The 19,747-nt window shown below is 42.2% G+C and overlaps 3 protein-coding genes across 5 annotated transcripts; 2 read left to right on the forward strand and 1 right to left on the reverse strand.

Moving 5' to 3' along the window:
• LOC104450652 (protein HEADING DATE REPRESSOR 1) lies at positions 1-3,236 on the forward strand. 2 transcript variants are annotated; one of them, XM_010065311.3, is made up of 3 exons: positions 1-348; positions 2,245-2,567; positions 2,670-3,236. In XM_010065311.3, the coding sequence occupies exons 1-3, from the start codon at positions 234-236 to the stop codon at positions 2,868-2,870; spliced, it is 639 nt and encodes a 212-aa protein (XP_010063613.2). In that variant the 5' UTR covers positions 1-233; the 3' UTR covers positions 2,871-3,236. The 2 variants fall into 2 exon arrangements, with proteins under 2 accessions (XP_010063613.2, XP_039171620.1); XM_039315686.1 differs by lacking the exon at positions 1-348 and adding an exon at positions 467-2,166.
• An 861-nt stretch (positions 3,237-4,097) lies between these two features.
• On the reverse strand, positions 4,098-8,196 carry LOC104450653. Of its 2 annotated transcripts, XM_018876520.2 has the most exons (7): positions 7,865-8,196; positions 6,786-7,034; positions 6,529-6,702; positions 6,339-6,445; positions 5,604-5,923; positions 4,829-4,990; positions 4,098-4,750 (listed from the first exon to the last, which is right to left on the reverse strand). In XM_018876520.2, the coding sequence occupies exons 1-7, from the start codon at positions 7,991-7,993 to the stop codon at positions 4,449-4,451; spliced, it is 1,443 nt and encodes a 480-aa protein (XP_018732065.2). In that variant the 5' UTR covers positions 7,994-8,196; the 3' UTR covers positions 4,098-4,448. The 2 variants fall into 2 exon arrangements, with proteins under 2 accessions (XP_018732065.2, XP_010063614.2); XM_010065312.3 differs by having other exon boundaries at positions 4,098-4,990; positions 7,865-8,195.
• Positions 8,197-15,291: 7,095 nt separating this feature from the next.
• On the forward strand, positions 15,292-19,747 carry LOC104450655 (AP2-like ethylene-responsive transcription factor At1g16060). Its single transcript, XM_010065315.3, has 8 exons — positions 15,292-15,775; positions 15,944-16,026; positions 16,250-16,258; positions 16,544-16,632; positions 16,765-16,838; positions 16,933-16,983; positions 17,585-17,661; positions 18,923-19,747. Exons 1-8 carry the CDS (start codon positions 15,606-15,608, stop codon positions 19,417-19,419), a joined length of 1,050 nt encoding a protein of 349 aa, XP_010063617.2. The 5' UTR covers positions 15,292-15,605; the 3' UTR covers positions 19,420-19,747.

Here is a 19,747-nt window from a genome sequence, read left to right on the forward strand (position 1 = left end):
AAACAATTTCCTATCTTCTGGCTCTCTTCTGCTCTGCTCTTTCTCGGTAATACCAAACAACGACAACAACAAGGAACGAGAATCGAGACCCGGAAGGGAGAAGACCAGGACGCAGAACAGCATCCTTGAAAAGCTCCTCGCTTTCAGACCCCTCTCTCTCTCTCTCTTTCTGGGTCGGTGTTGGTTTTTGAGGTTGAAGCTTCGGCTTCCGGGAGCTGTGGAGGTTTCTTGAGATGGTCCAGGAAGAGAAGCCGGACGGCGGCAGCGCTGCGGTGGATGGGAATCTGCCCGGTTTCTCTCCGGCGGCTTCGAGTCCTCGGATTTTCTGGAAGTCCCGCAAGAGATCAGGTAACGAGTCTCGATCCCTCTTCCGCATCAGTGGTTTGTCCGGCGATGCGCGCGCGAGGGTCCGTGTGCTTCGTAGATAGAAGAAAAAGTGCGAATCTTTTTGGGGTAGCTGCGTAAGTCTGAAAATTTCCTCGTGGGTCCGCGTTTCTTGAGTTGTTTTCGAAGCGAGGGTGCTTCATATTCACGTTCTGCAGAATTACCCTTCATTTCTCTGTCGCGCAATTGCTTATAGATTCAGAGAGAGAGATAGAGAGAGAGAGAGAGAGGACTTGTTGCATATCTAAGTCTTTGCTGGTACGTTACTTAACTGCGTTTGGTTAGCTGGCTTACCAGTCATTCTCTCTTTCTCCCTCCCTCCCTCCCTATCTCTCTCTCTCTCTCTCTCTTTCATTCTCTAATTATTTCAAATATCTTTTTTTTTTTTGCTTAATTAAGGCCACCAATCTCTTTCTTTGGCCCCCGTTGCTCCATTCAAGATGGATGGCTCCAAAAGAGTCTTCTACTTATTTTATTGATTTCTTCCCCTTCGGCTACACCTAGTTCTCGATATTTATTTCTTTGAGATGCGTGGTCTTTGTATATTTGCTTAATGTTTCTGGGGTTGTATTTTATATAGGGTGCGTGGAAATGGTCCATCTTTTAAATTTCGGCTCATTTTCTCCCGATTGGATCCGATCAATTGACTATAGACAACTGGGGTTTTTTTAATTAGACTTCTTGATCCAAGTCCTTATTTTTAAGATTCTGTGCCCTCGTAAGACAAATCATTTGTTCGGAAAGTTGTTAGTCTTTTTGTTCACGCTTTTCGCAGTGCCCTATTGCGATTTTGTAAACGATTGTATGCCCTTCCGTTAGGTAAGTTTGTCGGCCGTGTCTAACTACTAGGAATTTGTTTTTTTCCCTTGGAGCAGCCATAACTATACAGCACTTGTTTGACCGTTGCGTTTGAGCAATACAGTGTTTATGCTAGGGGACAATGCCTTAAAACTTTTTCTCGCTTAATACGGTTCTAAATCCTAAAAGTGTCTTCCATTTTATGTTTTAATCGATGGAGTTGTTGACTACAAGCCACCCTCCTCCTTGGCTTTTAAGGGTCTGCATATTCGTCGCCAATGGCATAGGTGGAATTACTTGTGATTCGTTTGTGCACCTTTGGCATCCTTATCTGTATTATAGAAGATCATGGATGAAGCAAGATGTGACTGCTGTGGGATTCATGGGATTATATCCGTTTCAGTGTCTTATAAACGAACCAGTCTTGTGGTTTGCCACCAGCTTTATGTTTGTTAAACGATTGGTTCATCAAGTTACTGTCATTCTTTCAAGAAAGAAGAAAATAGACCAGTGATGCCTTCCATTCCTTCAGTTTTGGTGGCTCCAAAATTCCCTTGGAGCCCCAAATTTCGGAGCTTTGATCTTGGTCTCTTGTTCCCTTCTGCTTGAAAAACAATTGGTCCATCGAGTTCCTGTGCTGTGTCTCGTGTTTTACTAGGATGCATGAGCTGTTTCGCTCATAAATTGTTTTTGATAGTCTTACATCTTGGATTGAATTAGTTTAGGCAGAGAATACTAATTTGGTTGCTTTGGCGATGATGTTGGCTTGGCAGCCACTATATGATCATGTCTTTCGGTGTAAAGATGTGAATATGAAACTAGACCTCACTTGGGCACAGTTACAGCTTTACGATGACCTTTCTCAATGCATCAGCTTGAAGATTGTGCGTATTAATATCACTATTGCTCATACTTTTGATTGAATTGTTCTCGATTCATGGTTCACTTCTTTCTCATTTAGAAGTCAAAAGAAAGAAAAAGAAGGTATGCTTTTCACTTGTTTGCAGCTCCAATATTAGAATACTTGGTACTAGAATCATTTCTTTTCCAAATTTCCAACAGTTGGTGGAAAGTTATTGAACGAGGTAGCAGATGCTGCTGATAAACTTCCCGACAAGCAGGAAGATGCACCGACAGATGAGAATATGCAAGACTCAACGCAGACGCCTCCACTATCCGAGCGTCGGAAGGCTCTGTTTGAGCCATTGGAGCCTGTGGGTAGCGCCAACAGCCGACTGCCATCGAATGAGTCTTTGTTGCCACCACCCGACTTCGATTCTGCGAGCTATCCACGAGGCTGGCTGATCGGGAAAAGGCGGAAGCTTGTGAATGTCGATGTGGTTGAAAGCATGCGAAGGATTGCTGTTCAGGAGATGAACAGAAAGGTGCTTATGAGCAAAACCACCTATCCTCAACAAATACTAATCTAATCCCATTTGTTATTAGCTCTTTAGTTAAATCTTAGAACCCAAACATGATGCGTGCAGGACAGGGAAATTGATGGCCTGAATGAGCAGTTGGAGGAGGATGCGCGGGTTCTCGAGCATCTGCAAGTGCAGCTACTCGATGAAAAGAGCAAGCGCTCTGAGGTCGAGAGAGAGAATAAGATGCTGCAGGACCAAATATCGATGTTGATGAACATGTTGGACGAAAATGAATCGATGGAAGAGGTCCCCGACGAGCCTTAGACATCGCATGTTGGTAAAAAACTGTTCTTTCGTTTCCTATTTCATTTTGAAAGAGTCTATATAGATGAACGTACGAAAACAGAAGGCATAGCTGGACCTAATAATATGCATGTTCTTTGATATGTTACTTTCCTCCGAAAATTTCTTTTTAGAGGGTTGGAGATTCCTTGTTATCGAGGTAGCTGTGAGTGTCATTATCTATCTGGTAAAGGGAAAGAAAAAAAAGAAAAAAAAAAGAAACAAGTTTGGAAGTTAGGTAATGCCATGTAAGTGCGAGTTCCTATTTGTAACTGAAATTGAACATAGCGGGTCTGTAATACAAAAGTCTGTTGATATAAACTCTATTGTCCTTCCTTTTTGCTGTAAGTTCTTCCATCTGTTCCTCTCGTGGAGATCCGGGGACTGACAGAATCGACGCTATTTCCGACCCCCCCCTCCCTTTTCTCTCTCTCTGGATAATGATCAGAATATGCTCGCGCATCGTTCCATCAACCGTGTAGCTGGTCAATCATGTCAGGCAGCTTAGATGAGCTCGCCGATCGGGAACACTTTGATTTTCACCGTATCATCTCCGCCGCGGTCTCATCTGGACTAATTTTCGATTTTTGACTTTTAGCCTTATCTCAAATCTTGCGGGGTAATAATTTGGCTTCTGTTTTTACCGGTAATCTCTTGTAAACCATCACATCATACAAATGTCAAAATGATGGAACCCATGGTTGTAAATTTTCCATAGTTTACGTTAAATTGTTTGCAATTTTCTTGGATTTCTGTAATGTTTATAAATTTCGATGGAAAAGTGGAAAAGTTCACTTTTTGACTTGGGGACAAAGAAAGTGAAGCGAGCCCAAACGAGGACCGACGATGATGCAACAATTAGCATGTGGATATCCTTTGCAAGCGTTCATAGCCCGATCGGCCAATCTCTTAGTTGCCACCCGCAATCGATCGCTGCATGTGTTGACAAGAGACAATTATAACCATCTTAATTGGCTTAAAGGACAGAACCCAAGACATCGTGTTTGGAAGGACAAATCCTTGGAAAATCACAGGTGTCAAAAGTCTCGCGTCTAGCGACTCTCATGCACAAAATCCGCAAAGCACATCCCCTCCCCTGTTAAACAGGGTCGCACCGGGTTGTATATGGGCAACATGTCAGAATCAACAATCGTCTAAGATAAAAAGCATTTAAGTAAATCTCAAAACGGGAAATGCAGCGCTTGCGCCTTTTCATGAAGTCACCTGTGGCCCTAAAACCTTTGAATATACGCCATCCGAAATGTAAAGATCTGTTCCAAACTCCGGCAAACACTACAACGACTCCATCTGAGTGAAACTGCAATCAACTTCAACATGGAAAACTTTCAGGCACAGAATTGCCCCAGAAAGCTGGCACTTCACGTCAAACGCAAAATAAATTAAACACAAACAAGCAATCCCATTCAGAGGCCGAAAGGTAGGACCCCATTGAAAAAGAAAACTAAAGTCTAGGCTCCCTATTTCTGAAGATTAAGGTGCGGATTCTTCATCAATTCTGAATCTCGGAATCCTGGAACTCGAGATCATGCCTGCCAACTCTTACCTTCTTTGATTTTTAGAATCCTCCCACAGTATATGAGGTAGAGAGGCTATTCTTGGAAGATCAAGCAGCAGTTCACCAACAGAGTCATGTCTCTTTGGACGTGTCGACTCGTTCGTCGGCTCCGCACCCAATCCACATTGTTCCTCAGTAATCGCAACCTCATGTGCAGGAGCAGTGCTGTCATTTTGCACATCCATGTCGTCATCTTTTTTTGTGGTTTGCACATATCCTGCGGTTGTATCATCTTTCTGGAGAAGACTGCAAAGCGAATTGACCCTCGACAAGAAAGCCCGTTCATCTGAGGGTGAAACTTGCGAGTCACTAAATAAGTATCTGGTTAAATCCTCCATAATATCCGTGCTCTGTAGTTGCTCACCAGAAATGAGTGGATCCCCAGCTGCCCTTCGTTCTGTAATGCAATGCCCAATGTGACTGACCAAGTCACTCACCGACATTGAGCGGTGGAAACCAGGTACTTTTATCTGGCCGCATAGTTTCTGTGCCTTTCCAATTTCTTCAACAGCATGGCTATCGACCACTGCACAAATCAGCAAATTGCGTCCATATCATTAGAAAAAATCAGTCACATCTTTTAACATGAGAAGCGATGATTAAAGAGCTACTTAAGGGTGCCTCTTGATCATATGCATTCATTATGGAGTTCCATTGAAAGAGTAAGGTCAGGAAAGTGGCTTATTTCTACATACAGCTCAATCTTAGCAATTGCCCTAATAAAAGCAAAACAGAAAGTGCCATTTCTATCCAGATTAACGTTCAATGCTTTCTCAAACTGTAGACAAAAGAGAACTGATTTCACAGCACTCATATAAAATATATTGTGTATAAGACCAGCCAGAGGCTTAAGCTGACGAGGGTTATTAGTTGACGTCACTAGCCGCAATTGCTGTAACACCTACCACCAAAGAAAAGGGTAGAGACAATTCTAATTAGTTCTGAAATGTACTTGTTAAAGACAAATACATCCAGTTGCCCATCTCACGCAGATATAAGCGTTCTCATTTCCATGAAAATTCAAGAGAGAGTTTAAATTATATCATGACATTTGTTCCAATGTTACTCAATAAAAACATGGACCAATACTGTAAGCAACAGTCAACATTCACCAAACAATATTGGACAAGTATTTTTACCAGAGCTGGGGGAAGATGTGCTCCACAAGAAATTATCAGGAGCTGTGCCAACAAAATCCTGTTGTTCTCTCTTTGTTAAACATGATTCGCTTGCAGTTGGTGAAGTGACATGAGCCATAGCAAACAAGGAAGATGCTTCCACACTTAGCCCTGGGAGGTTTGGTCCATTCTTGTCCAGCAAAGAAATTCTGGCATCAAAATATGGAGAATCCAACACTATCTCCGGTTGTTGACTAAGAAAATGGAGACGTGGATCGCATTGAATGAGCTTTTCAAAGTGTCTCCCAAGTAGTCCTTGCGGGCACTGCAGAAAATGGCGCCTACACCAGAATTAAGAATCCCACTATCATTAGCAGTACTACATAAGAGGAACGTTTCCTCCCTTTCTCTGTCTTTAAAGAAAAAAAGAGATCTGTATTTGCAACATAAAACTCAAGCAGAGTAGTGTGGACTACATATGGAAATATTTTGAGAACAAGCCGGCTTAACTCCTTACAACCACAAATACTTTAATCAAATTTTCTTTGGTAGATGCTTTAAACAAATTAATCCAGGGGAGAACAATACTAACCACTTCTTTCCCTCAGATTTTTAAAGTTATGCTCATTTTCATTTCTGGCATTTAAAGGAAATCCTGCTACCAAGACATAATGCAGTCAACCATGGAGTGCTGTGCAATAGACTTGATTGAACAGCTAATGAGAGTGACCCTAGAGAAGAGAAGTTTCATCTTACCTGTGTATGCTCGCTTGTGCATCGGTAAAGTCAGATGTTGGCTGCCACAGTGTATGCTTCCGAGGTTGTGGATTTGTCTCCCTAAAGAAAAGAGGCTGTCTTGCCAGCTAAATACAAAATGTAACACATCATTCATATAGAATCCAGAAATGGAATTAAAATATGGAGCAACCAAGGGAACAATGATTACCACTACGTCTAGGTTATCATTTCCTTCGACAGAATAATTTGCCTTGATGGCCACAATGTCTGACCACTGAATTTCGATCTTATTCTTAAGAGCACCATCAAGAACTTCCCAAACGAGCTTATGCTTTGCAAAGTAACATTTTCCCACCAAGTCACCCTCATATCTTGACCTATACTGCAATTTAATGACAGTGCCGAATAATATACATCAGTCATCTTATCATATAATAATTACACAAGATAACCAAGCAAATCTACCTCCCACGTGCCAATTTTGAGAACTGAAGCAATGAAATTGGAGGCCTTGAGCTTATCGGTAGCAACTCCTTTGTGAGTTTTATTGCCTGAAGTGGATGATTTCGAAGTGTGTTCTTCAGTGAGCTTCATTTGGACCAACTCCACGAAGGATTCACTTTTCTTAAGCCGCAAGCCCAGCGGGCTAGGCTCACTCAGTGGATTGTACACTGCTGGAGGGATTCCGAATATATCGCCACTGACTAAATCATTCTGCCACGCAAAAACATGCTCACACATCAGTATCAGAGTGCCGACCAACCCTACTGTAGCTTATGGTAAACAGTAATAGATCCCCTGCTTCCAGACTGCTCAGGGACAACAATCAATCAACCGCCAACGATAAACGATAAACTAGAAACGACCCCATTCTAGTGATGGGATTTGAATTTTCATTAACCGAAGAACGGTTACAATCTCCAGCTTGTGAAATCGGAAATCAGAAATCAGGAAAAAGCAGTAACTCCCCTTTAATATTCACAAGTCTTAAACACACATCACAGAACCAGTCCATTCCAACTAAAAAGGATTCAACTCACCGAACAGAAAGCCGCTCCCTCCTACCATGTGAAGATTTGGACAACTATTGACATAATCTACTGATCCTAATCCATGTTCATCAGCAAATCAAGCACAAAATCCACAGACCCTTTCATATCCAGTAGAAAAATCAAGCACAAAATCAGTTCATATCAACCGCAAAGTAATTACCGACCGACAAAAAATAAATAAATACTGAAAAATAACTGAGGAGTGATTTAAACAAGCTACCGTCAGGAGGACACTACTTTGTTATTTGATGGCCTGCTATGGATACAAAACTAATTCAGTTCAGATTTTTTCGCAATCGATTCGTATAATTTTTTTTTTCCGGCGACGCGTTTGCTTCCCATCCAAATTATCCCTCACCAACTCGCTTCTCGCATTCTCAAGGACGAAACATCTCTCTCTGCCCTCCCTTCCACTCCCCTCCCTCACGCGCGCACGCAACGCACGCAAAAGGGAAAAGAGAAAGCTTTGAAAGCTTTGAAAAAGCGACGGACCTGTAGAGGGAAGCCCAGCCTCGGCCGCTTGTCGGAGGGGGCGAACTGGTCCTGATCGACCCCGTCGTCGACCTCGAACTTGACTTTCCCCTTCCGGCACGTATCCGCCATTCCGGGAAGATGAACCATCGCAGACCGGCGCGTCAATCAGAAGCCTCCCCGAAAGCCAAGGCCCCTCTGAATCTCGACTGGTTTCGCACTGCACAGTGCACACGACTGAGAATCGCCGAACTCGGAAGATCTTCAATCTTCTATTCCGCTTCTTCTTCTTCTTTTTTTCTCTCGCGGGGAGGAGGAGGAGGACGAAGACGATGGAGAAGATGACGAAGAAGAAGAGTTTGTTTTTTGTTGCTCTCTTTGCTGAGAGAAAGAAGGGCCCGGCCGAGCGACGCGCGTCAACCGAATCGCCACGTGTCGCGGGCGTGACAGGTGAGAAATTCCCCTGGGGCCCCCCTGTGGCCACGAAATTACGGAACCGGGTCTCCACGGCCGGCGCGCGGGCGAGGGGCACCGTCGTCTTTCCGGGCCCCGCGCCCGCCTGCTGACGGGGGCACGTGCTCGCACGTGCGGCCTTCCGGATAGAATGGCGGGCGTGGGGGTCCCAGGAGGGTCGGGAAGCTTCGCCCGCCGTGGTGGCGGGGACGGGGGGGCGGGACCGGACGATCCTGTTCTCGGCTGCGATTGGCTACCGGGGCAGCGAGAAAACGCGGGGGACACGTGTCCCGCCAGCTGGCCCCCCGGGGCACGTCGGTGACCTCGGATGCCGTGCCCGGACACGTAAGATCGAGAGAATGCGGGCCCCACGCGAGGCTGGGGGCGTGTTTCGGATAAGATCTCCACGTTGGACGGTGCCTTTTACTTTACTCAAAAGGAAAAAAAAAGGGGGAAAATAAATCCTTTCCTTAATAAAAGCACGAATTGATTCCGATTGAAGCCCATAAATTTAATTACGTGCTTTAGCTGACCGCGACCGGATAATTACGGAGCTGCCACCGTAAGTGCAAATGAGCAAAGATTTGATGCGACAGCCCGACCAATAAAAGCATTCTACACATGATGTTATGGAGGGGACATCACGCGACGCGCACTAAAAAGAGGCAGTTCGTGTGAAAACAAAGGGGTTTCTTCCATATTAAGGAAAAAGAGCAGGTGATGAAGGAAAATATTTGGGGGATTGCGTCGTGTTGGATCCCATCATTTACGAGCAAAGTTTTTTTTTTTTTTTTTGAACTAGATTTACGAGCAAAGTTAAAGAGGATGAAAGATTACGTTGAAATAACCAAGACAAATATGAGCACGAGATACGAGGCCCAAAACAAAACAGAAGGGCGCGAGGCCCATGAAAGGCCCACGGAAATCTCGAACGGAAACAAGCGCCGAAAGAGGTAGGCCCAAAAGGCCCATTAAGCTGATATCTATGTGTGCGCGATTTTCTCCATATCCGCAGCATCTCCTAACGGGATACCAGACACCTTAAATTTGTTAGAGATACTTAAGATTTTTCTATAGAAAATCTCTCTATGTTTAGAGATAATTATGATATTTCTATTGGTGTTCTATATTTCTCAAAATTATGCATATATCTCCATTTTGATTGCACATATATTGATTGATATGTTATCTTGAATAGCATCTAACAAAATCTAGTTCCAAAATTTGGAAAATTGGATCATTATTTTCTTTTTCTTTTTTTTTTAAATTTTTTTGAAGCAAATCCTAAGTAGAACTACCACTTGTAAGGAATAAAAGATAGAAAAGAAATCGCCAATTCTAGGACCGACTTTGGAAGCGAATGGTCGGTTTGATTTGGTTTTAGGATCAAATGAGGCTGTCACCAACAAATAGGGACCCGACCTATACCAGTTCTAGGTTTTGTAATGGAAACCAACCCACACTAAGATCGATCATCCATAGTATCCGCGCATTGGGATTGTTAGAGGAAAATGGAGGTTGATGAGGCGAGGCCGAATAAGTGGGAGCAGTTTTAATAAGCTTTGCTCGTTGCTCTGCACAAAAAGTCTCAGGTTGGTCAATCACATGCGTGGGGCCCAAAGCGCTGCTGCTCTGCCCAGGTTTCTCTTTTGCTTGGACGTCGGTGGGGAGCAAGAGAGTACGCTGGGAAAGAGGACGATAGCGCTCTCCAAAAATCTCCTGCAAGCGCGAAATGACCGCACATGGTGCAACTAGAAGATCCTAGAGTCGAGGGGTGGCCTGCTCACAGAAGACTAGGGCCCTTTTGCTCTCGTGATCGATCTCTCATGAACGCAACCGATTGATTCCGATCACTCCGATCGAAACTTCTGTAATCGGATTGCGAATCAAGCAGGGTGTTCATGAAGCAAGTGCATGGCATGAGTATTGCCGAGGCATGCCAGTACACGGAATTAGGATAAGGGGTGTGAATGTGGCTATCATGTCAACAACAAAAAAAAACTTGGCGTGGTTTCGAGAAGAAAGTGAAGGAGTGGATCTTTTGACCCATGCTCAACTCAAAACTTGGTTTTTTTTTTTTCCTTTTTTTGAAAGATAAAGTAGGTAGATGGAAGGAGGAAGATCACATGCATATAAGACATGTTATAGTCTCGCTGCATGGGATCCCACTTAACATATATACCAGCTAGTACTAACTTGTCAAGATACACCTATAAAAGGAACGTACTCCAAAGAAAATGCTTCCCTTAGCCTGTTGTTATTTTTAAAGAAAAAAAGAGTGGTAAGGGGCTACCGGCAGCAGTAACCCTTCTATAGTACTATAGGAATTTTATAGAAGCCCGGCGCGCGAACCCATCTCCATAGTCCCACCACAGTGCAAGTAAGAGAAAGGTCGGGGTAATTCTCCACTATGACACGGCTGAAACGTGCACCACAAACAAGCCAAAGATTCCTCAGGCTAAGGAACCACTTGGAGATTCCGACTTGTAACATCGGGGGCCCCAAACCACTTAAGAGTAAGCCCTACACCATTAGGTGAACCATCGCCATGATCTCAATTTGCCGTTTTTTATTTTTCTCTAAAGACTACTCATATCATTCTTGTTAAAAAGCATCCCAAGGGTACTCATAGTCGTCGACAAGTCATTTAAAGTAAGTTTTCAGTTCTCCATACATCGTATTTCTCAAGCTATGGAATTAACTAGGGATGTGTAAAAGAACTGTGAACTGTCCAGACCGTCCGAAACACGTGATTCTTACGGGAGCCGGTTTGATTCTCAATTTCAATTTAGTAGAACTGATAAATACTGGTCCGATTCTAATTTTAGGCGTGGAACTACATGCTCGCCCACCTGAACCAAATCGTATGTATATATATAATTTCATCTCAATTACTTAATTATTTTGTAATTTTTCAACCAAACATATATGTAAATATATGTATATTTGTAGTTATTGGATATTATTGACATGATAGGATTATCCCCTACTTCTTCTTCTTTTTTCATTCTAATAATTCATTTACTTGCTTTCTCAATCAAAACAAAACAAACAAATATAGAGGAAGGGGAGAAACAATTGGAGATTAATGTTTTAACTTCTATGGGCATTAGAACTTTTAACGTGGAACCTAATTCTACATATGTTTCTAGTGTCAGGAAACAATAGGAGGACTACACCATGATCTTCGAAAAAATTAAGTTTTTAGCTAATGAATATTATTTATTTGCTTTGCCTTATAATTTTCAATCCTTAATCAAAATCAATAACTCGCAATTCAACCCGAATATAGGCCTAACAAACTTTAGTGTTCTAAATATAAGTTAGGTTCATTGTGAAAATTATTTATCAAAATGCAATATTATAGGGAATGGGGACTAGTTTCATGGACTCACCCAATAACTAGACCCGACCGATAGTCTAGTTCCCGGGTAGATCTATGAACCAACAGGTGGGTCTCAATTCCAATTTTTCGAAACCGATCTTTAATGAGCAGTTCTCGGTTCCAAGGTGGAATTACCCACATGGACCTTGCTCATCCTTAGAATTAGCGCTTTGGAAATAGAAAGCTTCCCTATTTGGCATTGTTACAGACATTTAGGATGATTTTGATAATTTTGTGTACCTTTTAAGATTGTGTGAATATCTCTATTGATTATGCACATTTTGATTAATATGTTATATTATTTAGTCATTTCATAGAACCTATAAATAGAATTACGTAATCTTCATTAAAATATATCATTATGATATATTGAAATATACACAATCCTCTATTTTTTTTTTCTTCCACAACATTCATAACTTGGTATTAGACCTAGTGGATCCTAGGGGTGAGCATGGTCCGGGTTGGTCCGGGCCACCCCTTAACCCTAGGACCAACCCGTACAGTGTCGGTCCTCAATTTTTAGGACCGAGGACCGACCCTATTGAACTCGGGACCAAGGACCGGACCAACCCAATGGGTTCGGTCCGGTTCCTGTGGTCAACCCTAACCGATCGATAATTTTTTCGTCTTATTTTTATACTCCCTAAAAAGGTAAACCTACAAATTCAAATTACACATCCATCGACAATGCGGCATTGTGCAACTAAACTATAAATACCAATACATATTTAGCAAATTTAAGATGACACAATAATAGAAATTTCGTATCTACTAACCGCTCATCGAAATATGGGACAAGATGGAAAGTTCTTGTAATTATCTATCTTTAATATTCATAATACCATATGCAAAAGCGTTTTCCTGCATTTGATCATGTAGAGTCCACTCAACCAAAAAATGAGCTTCACACCACTTGACTAGAAAATCACCGTAGAAGAATCATGCATACTACTTTACTCTTCAAAAACTTCTACCATTTGACACAAATTAAAAAGCAAAGTACAACTGAAATTCATTAATAAAATACAATTAAATCATAAAAAGTTCAAAATACTTAATATAAACCATGAATATATAACTTTTAACATCTTTTTAATTCACTTAAACTTCTAAACATCTGAAAACAAAACAAACGACACTTAATTAATACTCAACAAAAGTTTTAAATTGAAATTACTATTAGTGCCATTGATAGAACATCTCAATATAATATAATATAACAAACATTTTACTTAGGTTTGAATATATAAAAGAATTATAAATAACATAATATGATATAATATAATATATAGGGTTGGACCGACCCAAAATTTTTAGGACCGAGGACCAACCCGCACAGTGTTGATCTTGGAATTTCAGGATCAAGGACCGATCCAGTCCCCTTGGGAACCGGACTAGGACCGGCAGGGTTTGGCCAGTCCAGGGTCGGTCCAAGGTCGACCCTAGACCGCTGCTCACCCCTAGTGGATCCTAAAGTGCTCCAGGTGTTCTTGCATCTCGTACATTCCGAAAGTGCCTATCCAGAACTTAACGAATGCCCGTAGAGTACCTGTTAACAAGATCTTACTCGTATAAATGCAAAGATAGTTTATGCTTGAAAGAGTTCAAAGATCCATAATTATGGGATGTTGACACATTGAATCTTTATCATAGTACTACGCTCGGACCCCTCTCTCCCTATATATATGCGGGTACAAAGTCATAAACAGTGGACATGATTTGCGTGAGAGAAATGAGCGATGTTAAGTTGGTGGAACAGCGGATGCTATTTATTGAGCCACACTCGCTCCCATCATAAATTACCACTTTCAACCCCCCCACCCCCCAACAAAAGAACAAGAAATTTCAAGTCAGGCCTCTGAAAGGAGGAATAAATGGAAGGAAAAAGAAAGCAATTCTTTCGTAATTGTAATGACACATCCCACCCCACTCGGAAAGAAATACAATATCTTCCACCGACATATGTATCTTCAATGATCGAGACGAAACGAGCCAAAGAAAGTTCAAACCTCTTCTTCAATTAGGGAAGTACCCGAATCTAATCAGCGTAATTACAGGTTAATTTCAGCGTAGGGGCTTGGTCAAGATATGTGATTGCGTCATTGGACTCTCAGGAACCCAAGCTTGACGGGAATCCGAGGTGAATCTTCGAGTTGTTTTGAGTAGCGAGGGTGGATCCCTACATTCTCGGTCAATTCACGATTAGATCAGCATACAGGAAGAGGGTTGAGGGGGAATCAGCTCAGCTGTGCGGAGTTGGCGGATGGGAGGTGCCCTTTAAATGCGAGAGCCGCGAACTGCTCCGCGGATCATCATAAATTCCACCTACAAAACTCGGCCCGGAAAGCAGGAAGAAAATGGTCGGAGAGGAATTCAACTACTCTTAGAAGAAATTGAGAGAGAGAGAGAGAGAGAGTTGAATGTTGGAGCGAATTTGATTTTCTTCGGGAGGGATAAAAGGGCTCGACAGGGACTAAGCTAGAAAGTCCAGAAAACCGATAAATGTTTGAATCTTTCATCGGCACCAGATCGCTTTCAAATCGAGAATCCGTCTCCTGACCGACATGGTAAATTTCCAATGAATTTTCAAATTCATTTATTAATTGAGATAGCGGTCATATCATTTGATAAATCAAGTGAATACATAAATATTGACATCTCAACATTACTCTTTTGAATATGGACATATTGAACTGGGAACAAAGCCGATCGTGTTGGATGGGACAATGTTGAAGTATGAAGAGTTTTCATGGCGGCCAATTAAAGTCTTTCATTTATGAATGTATAGGCTCAAGGTAGCGGAATGCAGTCCTATAGTTGTCTTTCCACTTACAATGCTTCAAGTTGAGTTCAATCAATCGCTCGATAGTAAAATGGAAACAACACTACGTAGATGGACTCATTTCTTCTGCTTTCGACATGGTGAGCAAATTCAATCATGATGCAAAATCTCGTCATAACCCATTGATAATCGTCCAAAAAGTACTAAATTTAATGTACAGAGATTAATCAATTTTAAATCTTTCAATTATCCTAATTAAGTCCTAATCAATTATTTGAATAATTGGTTGGTAAATCACCAAAAAATTTATGGTTAAATTGATAAATTTTTTAAATATTTAGAATTAAACTAACAAAATCCAAATATTTAAAACTAAATTAGCAAATCGTCGAAAAATTTATGACTAAACTGACACTATCAAAAGATTTATGATTAGACAAGCCACCCCTTTATTTAAGTTAGAACTCAAATCGAAACTAATTTGACATGTTGGAGCGAGTCTAACCAGCAGTTCGGGACGAAATACGAAAGTGCAACGTGGACAATCCTCGAGTGAGAAAGCGATTGTTCTCGAAGCTCCCGAGTCCGAGTACGACCGGCCCCACCTCCGACCGGAACAACGGAGAGGGCTTAAGCCCGGCTCCGCGAAGGCTGGCCCAGGATTACCACCAAACTGCGCGGCGCAAAGAAGGCAAGGGAGAGAGAAATGGGGGCACGCGCGCAACGCGCGTAGGTCGAAGCGAAGGAGGAGCAAACAGGGGAGGACAATGGACAAGGACTCGCGGCACAAGCCGTTTTAAGACGGCCATTAACATTATTAACCCTTCCTCCTTCCTCCTGCCTCCTGCCTCCTCTCTTCTTCTTCTTCTCTCTCAAGCCGGCTTCTCATTAACTCTCTCTCCTCTCCTCTTTCTCTATTTAAACATTCTATTTACTACCTTAAAAAAAGGGGAAAAACTCTCATTTAATCGTTCATAACTCTTTCTTATCAGCCCTTTTTCCATTGGACGACTCTCGCTCTCTCTCTCTCTCTCTCTCTCTCATTGAAGCCCTTCTTCTTCTTCTTCTTCTTCTTCTTCTTCTTGTGATCGCTATATATATTAGTCCAGACCAAGTTTCCTTTCCGTTCGGAAGCTTTGATGGCGAAAACCTCACTGCCCCGGCAGGGCCAGGAAGAAGCTTCGGACCCCAAGAAGGACGGCGGCGGGGCCAAGAGCGCGGCCGCCAAGGCGAAGGCCAAGCGCACCCGCAAGAGCGTCCCCCGGGACGCGCCGCAGCAGCGTAGCTCCATCTACCGCGGCGTCACCAGGTTCGATGTACTTCCATGTCTCTTCGTATCCAAAGGAAAGATTTCCTTCTTTTTCTTCAGACTTCTCTTCTGGGATGATCTCTTTCTTCGTCTTCTTCTTCTTCTTCTTCTTCTTCTTCTTCTTGAGCTGGATGGATGTAGCGCTGGTGTCTGATGATGTATTTGCAGGCATCGGTGGACGGGTCGATACGAAGCTCATCTGTGGGACAAGCACTGCTGGAACGAGTCGCAGAACAAGAAAGGAAGGCAAGGTAAATTAATTTTAAAAAAAAAATTAATTGATTGATTAAATTTCTTCATGCGATCGATGATACTTTGCTGCTGCTCCTTTATTTTTTCGTAATTTTATTTTTAGTTTCAGCAGGAAAATTCTTTCTTCTTTCTTTTTTTTCTTTTTCTAAACGAGTTATGGTTGACTGTCTTTGGCTGTTGATCCGGCGACGATCTTGGCGACGTGATCTCACCGAAATGCAGTGTATCTAGGTGAGTTCGTTACCTAAGTAAGCAGCTCCGGCTTCTGATTTATTTATTTATTTTACATTTTTGCCTTTTTGACATTCATTTTCAAGAATATCTTATGACAGGGCAGAATTTAAGGGGAAAAAAGGGTTAAAAAAGCCCCCCGCCCACCCTCTATAATTTCTTTCATTTTCTCGAGTGTTAAGAAAATACGAATTAAATTTGTAGGAATTAGGAAATCTTCTTCTTCTTCTTTTCCCGCAAATATTTCATATTTAACTCTATGTGGAAAAAATGGTGGTATTTCAGGGGCATATGACGATGAAGAAGCCGCAGCACATGCGTATGACCTGGCTGCATTGAAGTACTGGGGACCAGAAACCGTCCTCAATTTTACTGTAAAATTCTCTCATAAAATATAAAATAAGGCCTTTTACAATTTATTCTTAAAACTAATATATTTATACAGGAGTTAATATTTTCATCAATTTTTTAATTAATTTCATGTTTACACGCGATCGTGGCTCCAGTTGTCGGCATACGAAGAAGAGCTGAAGGAAATGGAAGGCCAATCGAAGGAAGAATACATTGGATCCTTGAGAAGGCATGTTTTTAGATTTTATTTTTCCACGTTTTCCACTTAATTCTTACTCTCTTTTTATAAAAAAAATCGTTTTGACATGCACTAATTTTTCCAGAAAGAGCAGCGGGTTTTCCCGTGGAGTCTCGAAGTACAGAGGAGTCGCAAGGTAAATCACGAGCCTAGCCACTCCATGCTCGAGTAGAACACAACCATCACGACGGTCGAACATCATGCATTTCGATAAACAATTTAAGGGTGACATAGAGATTCCCATCTTTTAGATCTTATCGTTGTATTTGTTAGCCATATGTTGCCCTCTAGAGAAAAAGACAGGATCTCTTGCAGCCACATGTATAATACTTGAAAATATGTCAAACCCCAAAAAAATAAAAATAATAATAACAAATAAAAATATTTTAAACTAAAATAATTATTGTGGAATTTCCTTCCTAACCCACGTGTCAATGCGACAAATGTTCCCTCCCCGAGGTAAGTCAACAGCTATAAGCTTTAATGAGAGGTTGACTAGTAACATCCACGAGTTTCTTTGGGCGAAAGTTAATGACTTTGGTTGACAGTTGTGTACCATGTTGGAGCGAAACGGTGAGTAGTAGTCCGACAATGTGGTTGGATATCGCCGGCCTACAATGCACGAAGCAAATGTTTATTTATTTTTCTTGTTTAGCAAAATGATTGTATACATATATATATGATCATTATTCTTTTTTTCTTTTATTTTGCTAATTTTGCATATACGTTCTACACAGGCACCATCACAATGGCAGATGGGAGGCTCGAATTGGGAGAGTGTTTGGCAACAAGTATCTGTATCTTGGGACTTATGGTAAAATTTTCTTGCTTGTCCACTTAATCCCAACACATCTTTTTTTGCCTCGGTATTTGAGATGAATTTGCATCAATTTAGTCCATGCTTTTGTTTTAGAGATAGAAGTAATTTCTATGGTAAAAACTATTTAGTCAATCTTAAGCTTACTATACAAATGTGATTTAGTCCTAAAAACTTTTCAATTGTGCCAAATTTAGTTCTAAGTCTTTTAAACAAAATTCCAATGTAGTCCTCCCGATTAATTTTTGCCAGATATTGCTAGAATGGCAACATGGTCATCATCGGTTATCCTACGCGACATGCCACCATGCCAACAATTTTAACATAAACTGGTTGGATTACATATGAATTTCATGTAAAGATTTAGAATGAATTGGCAAAATTGAAAAGTTTATAATTAAATTGACATCGATTTAACAAATTTAGGATTGATTGGAATTATTACCGATAATTATGATAAGCATTCATCATTCCATACCCCCACCTAAAATATAAAAGGATTCTAGAGGATTTTGCATGGTTATGGAGTTGGTCCACCGTAGATGGTCCTTGAATCTTAGCCTTTACCCACTAACCCTGTAGGTGTCTTCTCCCCTCCTTGGGCATAAACGTTTCCCAATTCTCGAGCGACTCCATTTCTTCTCTATTCTAGACTCTAGCTTATAAATTTAATGAAAGAGTTACATCAAGCCAACCCGTCCCACATGGCAATATCAATAGATTAAACGCCGAGTGCCCAAGTCACGAAACTTTTTTAACCCCACACATCCCACGGCCATCACCCCCAATGTACATCACCTATAATCCCATTCAAGCGAGCATCACCAGTACCGGACACCTAAGAAAGAAAATGGGGTTGTCGCGCTCCGAACGTTACATCTCACGACGCAGTTAAATGATGTTTTCTCCGGTCACATGGGCGCTGTCTACACAGTACGACTGCGAATCCGATGCATCGTTTAATTTGTCGTTCGACGGGTGACTTTTCTGGGACAGCCTTGGGAAAGCGGCAAATGAATCGTGTTGGTTGAGATATAGATCACCAAACCCTTCCAACCGCTTCTTTCAGCTATTTACTCTTTCTCTTTTTCAAACTTCCTCCACCAATATCTTCATGCAAATTAATTTCTTCTGATTTACGACGGATGCCCAATCTTTTTTATTTTATTTTGTCGAGACCAAACGATGTCGCGAGCACACCCTTTTCATCTTGATTAAATTTTTCTTTATTATTATCATATAATTTTATTGCTTTCAGCTACTCAAGAAGAAGCGGCCGAGGCATACGACATGGCGGCCATTGAGTACCGGGGGCTCAACGCCGTCACCAACTTTGACCTCAGCCGTTACATCAAGTGGCCCCAGCCGGGCGCCCCGGACAGCTCCGCCGCTGAACTTAGCAACTCCCAACAGAGCCCCACTGCGGGCGGTGGCGGTGCAGCCGCGGCTGTGGCAGAAGTGCCGGCAGCCCACGACCCGCAGGGGGGCGGCTCTGCCTCCTCGGCGCTGAGCCTCCTGCTGCAGTCGTCCAAGTTCAAGGAGATGCTCGAGCGGACGAGCTCGGCCGAGGACCAAGGAGCCGGGTCGACCACGTCCTCGGAGTCCGAGGCGCCCCGCCGGAGCTTCCCCGACGACATACAGACCTACTTTGACTGCCACGATGTGAGCGGCGGGCTCGACGACGATGGCATCTTCGGGGATCTGAACTCGTTCGGTTCCCCGATTTTCCACTGCGAGCTCGATCTATCTAGCTAAGGCAGAGCAGTCGTTAAAAGAAGATCGATTAGGGTTCAAGAGAAACTTTCGGCAACGTCATTCCAAGAAACGATGAAAGCTCAGCCTCGCAAGCATGCACGCGAGCGTGGCCATATGTGAATATGGAGAGGTGAGGATAGCGACGGGAAGGCGGGAAGGAAGATGACGACGAGAATCGATCAGAGTAAAGAGACAATCGAGATTCTTTTTTCTTTAAATTATTACCGTCTCTGCTTAATTTTTTTCTTTAAATTACATGTAAATGATGGGGATATTCTTTCGCTGAGGATTTATTTTACGTTTTCATATCTATTCGGGTCGTCCCACA

Source organism: Eucalyptus grandis, chromosome 6 (assembly GCF_016545825.1).
Source record: "Eucalyptus grandis isolate ANBG69807.140 chromosome 6, ASM1654582v1, whole genome shotgun sequence".
Taxonomy (NCBI): domain Eukaryota; kingdom Viridiplantae; phylum Streptophyta; class Magnoliopsida; order Myrtales; family Myrtaceae; genus Eucalyptus; species Eucalyptus grandis.

What these genes read in the sequence shown, in the direction of transcription:
- LOC104450652 (XM_010065311.3), top strand. Translation starts at nt 234, where the DNA reads ATGGTCCAGGAAGAGAAGCCGGACGGCGGCAGCGCTGCGGTGGATGGG. An exon ending in GAAGTCCCGCAAGAGATCAG is followed by an intron (nt 349 to 2,244) that starts GTAACGAGTCTC and finishes AATTTCCAACAG; the next exon opens with TTGGTGGAAAGTTATTGAAC. An exon ending in TTCAGGAGATGAACAGAAAG is followed by an intron (nt 2,568 to 2,669) that starts GTGCTTATGAGC and finishes TGATGCGTGCAG; the next exon opens with GACAGGGAAATTGATGGCCT.
- LOC104450653 (XM_010065312.3), bottom strand. Translation starts at nt 7,993, where the DNA reads ATGGTTCATCTTCCCGGAATGGCGGATACGTGCCGGAAGGGGAAAGTC. An exon ending in GCACAAGCGAGCATACACAG is followed by an intron (nt 5,924 to 6,338) that starts GTAAGATGAAAC and finishes ATTCTGGTGTAG; the next exon opens with GCGCCATTTTCTGCAGTGCC. An exon ending in CACATCTTCCCCCAGCTCTG is followed by an intron (nt 4,991 to 5,603) that starts GTAAAAATACTT and finishes TGATTTGTGCAG; the next exon opens with TGGTCGATAGCCATGCTGTT.
- LOC104450655 (XM_010065315.3), top strand. Translation starts at nt 15,606, where the DNA reads ATGGCGAAAACCTCACTGCCCCGGCAGGGCCAGGAAGAAGCTTCGGAC. An exon ending in AAACCGTCCTCAATTTTACT is followed by an intron (nt 16,633 to 16,764) that starts GTAAAATTCTCT and finishes TCGTGGCTCCAG; the next exon opens with TTGTCGGCATACGAAGAAGA. An exon ending in AAGTACAGAGGAGTCGCAAG is followed by an intron (nt 16,984 to 17,584) that starts GTAAATCACGAG and finishes CGTTCTACACAG; the next exon opens with GCACCATCACAATGGCAGAT.